At 40.1% G+C, this 4,202-nt stretch overlaps 1 protein-coding gene across 1 annotated transcript in view; it reads left to right on the forward strand.

Annotated features, from left to right (window-relative positions):
* The window catches only part of LOC101848256 (discoidin domain-containing receptor 2), a gene marked incomplete at its 5' end in the record, with an annotated part of 57,733 nt that overhangs the window by 44,995 nt on the left and 8,536 nt on the right, over nt 1–4,202 (forward strand). Inside the window, 2 exon segments of the mRNA XM_035973336.1 lie at nt 1–467; nt 1,948–2,034. Coding sequence (XP_035829229.1) covers nt 1–467; nt 1,948–2,034 — 554 coding nt within the window.

A 4,202-nucleotide genomic window follows, 5' to 3' on the forward strand; every position in this document is an offset into this window, starting at 1 on the left:
CGCCGGCGGCGAGGACGACATGATGGAAGAGAAGGAGAACAAGGAATACAACGACGAGTACATCAGCGTCATCATCGGCGCCCTGGCCGCCCTTATCTTCCTCCTCGTCTGCGTCATCCTCATCCTCTTCTGCCGCCACAAGCGGCGTAAGAACAACAACAACCGCCGGGGACACAAACCGGTCAGCAACAATCACGTGACTATCAACCTGAACGACCTGCGGGGAACCACCAACGGGAAGGTGTCCAACGGAAACATGTATAACAGTATAGCAACCGACGACGCCGACTCGGACCGAGATGGGGCGGGATGCTGCAACGGAGGAGGAGGAGGAGGAGGAGGAGGAGGGAGTGGGAGTGGAGGAGGAGGAAGCGGAGGGAGCGTTGCAGGTGCCGGAGGTAGTGGCATCGGAAGCGAGAAATTTGGCTGTAAGCCTGCCTATGTGCAGCCGAAAGATAGCATTCAGGGTAGACAACTTCTCATGACTTGCCTGCCTAATCAGTTTTAGCGCAGTTATCGGCCTTTGATGTATTCCTTCATTTTTATTAGAATACTTCGGTTTTTCCCCGTTTATTTCGGCCTGGATAATATCGTTTCTTTATTTATAGTTTCTTTCTTTATTCTTTACTTTTTTTTTTCTTTTTGTATATTTTCTTTTTATTTATTCATTTCCCCCCCTGGTAGTGTTGTGCGGGTAGCAGACAGCTGTAGGGAATGATCTGTGTCCTCGTGTGGTCGTTTTTAATACGTCCTATTTCCTCAACACTAATTGTCATAATTTTCTGTACCGTCCTAGGATAGTGGTTACCTCCCTGTTGTTTTTAACACTAACACACACTCATATCTCTCTATGGGGAAAAATATACTGGTATGGGAAAAGGTAGATAGAATATGAGGCAGCGTGGTGGAATCAGGCTCTCGTCAATTTTTGGGCATGTAGAGTTATTGGTATCATCTTAAAGCTTGTTCATTTTTCTTGCTGTCAATGAAAAAATTAACCATCCATCTTCAAAAGAAGTGGAGATATTTTGGATAGAAGGAGGTGGGGGTCACCTGGTTTAGGGGGTAAAATTAGCGAGAAAATGGCTGCCAAAGCTTGGTAAATTCCAAAGCTGGAGAGTCTATGGAAACTGCAAATTTATATTTTTGTGACTTTAATCAACGTTTTCTAAGAAATCCTCAAAGAAATGTGTTTGTAAATGGACATAAAAGGTGTTGAGCCAAAAAACAAAAATTTGATTAAAATTGCTAAGCAGGGAGAAAACTGTTGTTTTCTTCAATTTCATTATTTTGACGAGAGCCTGATTCCTCCACACTGCCTCACAAATACATGCTAATCATGTGGAGCTTTTGTTTTTTTAAAAGGAACCCACAGTATCAGTATTTTATTTAAGTTTAAAAAAAATTTTTAGACGAAGAGAGTTAGTAGTGACTAGGAGAAACGAGATTATAAATTTGAATGTTGGACATAAAACGTTTTCTTGTTCTGACTGTCCCCGACAGTTTCTAGAATGATTTGGGCCTAATTAGCAACAAGAAATATTTTTATAATAATAGTTGTAAAGCGCATAGAGCATGCTCTTGAGCATGGATATGCGCTATATAAATGCAATTATTATTATTATTAAATAAAATGTAAACCAGTACAACACAAACTTTATTATCTGTAGTGAAGGAATTGTGCCTGTTGACTCAACTGAGTGATTTTAAGGCTGGACTAATCTTTAAAAAAAAAAGAAGAAAAAAAGAATTCTTCTTCCCTAAAAAAAAATAATAACAGTAGGTTCCTCTGTCCTAGAAAAAATAACATCAACGATTCTTCCGCCCTAATAAAATAACAATTGCTTACCTGCAAAAAAAAGTGGTATCTTGCTTTTGCTGAGAATTGAGGGACTTGGGAGGAAATGACATTGTCTCTTTTTGTGTCCCTTTATCTCTGTCTTCTAGCGGATGTGGTGAGGCACCATGAGGCCCCTGAGCCTGAGCGATACATCAGTTGTTTCACAGTGGCTTCCCCTGCGCCGGTTGACGCAGGTTACCATGGTTACCATTCTCTACAACTGCATTGTTTCGCTCTCTTCTCATCTCTTCTCTCTTTCTATGGAGTCGAGTTTTGAATGACATTTTTTTCCCCCTGGAATTGGAATCCCTCGCATTCTCTCGGTCTTTTCTCACGTCTTCTCACTTTCTTGGTTAGTAAGTCAGTAAGTTGTGAATGCCACTTTTTTTTCCCCTCACAAACCCTTTTCATGCTTCGAACTTTGCTGCAAATCTGATTATAGGCATGAGTTTTTGTGTCTGGCTTTTGACACATAGTTTCACTCTCAGAGTCTGTTCACACCTTGTATGAATCGTGCGAGTCAAAAGAGTCGAGTTCATTGGAATGCTTCTCTCTCTCCCCCGTTCTCTCTTTCTCTCTCTCTCTTTCTCTCTCTTTCTCTCTCTCTCTCTCTCTCTCTCTCTCTTTCTCTCTTGCTTTCTCTAACTCTCTTTCTCTCTCCATCACTCCCTCCCCCTCTCCCTCTTTTTCTCTCTCTTTCTCTCTCCCTTCATACCTCCTCACTCTTTCTCTCTCCCTTCATACCTCCTCTCTTTCTCTTTCTCTCTCACTCACTCTCTCTCAGACTTCACCAGTTTTTCCAGAGCATGAATTTACACGTCCAGCTTTTAGCTAATAATGACGAGGCTCTTTTTTCACCTTTTGCAGTGTTTTTTGGCTCACTTTAAGCCTCTTTTTTCCTGTGCTGATCAAAGGGTGGTACATTAGTTTCCACATACGCACAGTTGTCTCTGATCACTTGACTGTGGCATCCCCTCTCTATCTGCCCCATGTTTTCACTGGTGCAATTAGTTTGTTGTAAAGAGACAAAGCTAAGGGAAGTAGGAGAGCAGTATGTTTCTAAGGATTCAGACATCCTCCTCATCCCATCTGTGTATGGATGGGTAGTTGGTGGGTGCTCCGGTGTTGTCTGCTTTTCAGACATTTCTTGGACGGTTCTGTTACTGTTCTGATAGTCTGCTTCTTTACTAGTTACAAGACGGCTGTCACTGTGTTGAGATGTGTTTTAAATATCAGCTCGGTGATCGTTGGGGTAAAAAAGTGAAAATGTTTTTGTAGATGATGTAACCTGAGTAAATAATGAAATACAAAACTGAGGGAGAAGGACAGAAGAAGGAGATTTCTTGTATGGATTGTAAAATAGTTTCCTTCTTTGACACTTTGCTTATTGTCCTACCTGACTTTAAATGGGTGGTTGGGGGTTGTCACCAATAGGTCCCAATTATTTACAGTCCTTCTGTCATTTGTGTCTGTCTCAATGAACTTGATTATGTCAGCGCATTTCTCTTTGAAGTCAATATCGATCTATTGAAGTTAGGTTATTATCTGACTTGAGCTGTGGGCGACTTTATTGGTGAAATCCAAGGAAGAGCTGTAAATTAATATAATTTGTTCAATATATAGAGCTGTAGTTTGGCTCACATACCAGCTCAGACAAGGGTGAGGGAAGACAGTCTTGGTTCAGGCCTTGTCAAGGAAATAAATTTGATGCTTTTGGGAGTCAGTGTCAGCTGATCATTTTTTATATTTTTTAAAAAGCCATGAGTAGTTGTTTTTTTAATTCTATATTTGGAATATTCTCTAATTTCAAAATGAGCAGAAAGAATAGAATGGGTTAGCACCTAGCTTGTCTTTGGAAAAGTGCTGAAATCAGATATAATTATTTATAACTGCATGTGGATACTTGCTTTTGTATTGATTTCTTTTCTTTTTCTTTAAATCACTTTCTTTTTATTATGATGAATGCCAGCTGCTTTTTTCCCTGTCGCTACAAGTGCTGATTTTGATGGAGGTGTTTTCAGTACCTTATCGCTTTTTCCCCGTTTTTTTCTTCAAAAGTATCCATTCAAGAGCTCCAAAACTCAAGTTTGCTTATAATGGTTGACAAAGTAAGAGAGTGATTTTAAAATGACCCAAGTCAAATATCAAGGCTCTTTGATCATAAGATGTTCTGTTTAAGTGTGTCAGGACCTTTGAGTTGGGCATAATTTCTTCTAGTTCTGCATGAAGCAACACTCCTTTTCTTTCTTTTTTTTTCACACTTTTACTCTGCATATATGGAAGACAGAGGGACTTTTGTTTCAGGAATGAGTGATGTTTATTTATTCGTATGCTTCTCTTTGTTTTGTTGATGGGGGGGGAG

Source organism: Aplysia californica, unplaced genomic scaffold (genome assembly GCF_000002075.1).
Source record: "Aplysia californica isolate F4 #8 unplaced genomic scaffold, AplCal3.0 scaffold01145, whole genome shotgun sequence".
Lineage (NCBI taxonomy): Eukaryota > Metazoa > Mollusca > Gastropoda > Aplysiida > Aplysiidae > Aplysia > Aplysia californica.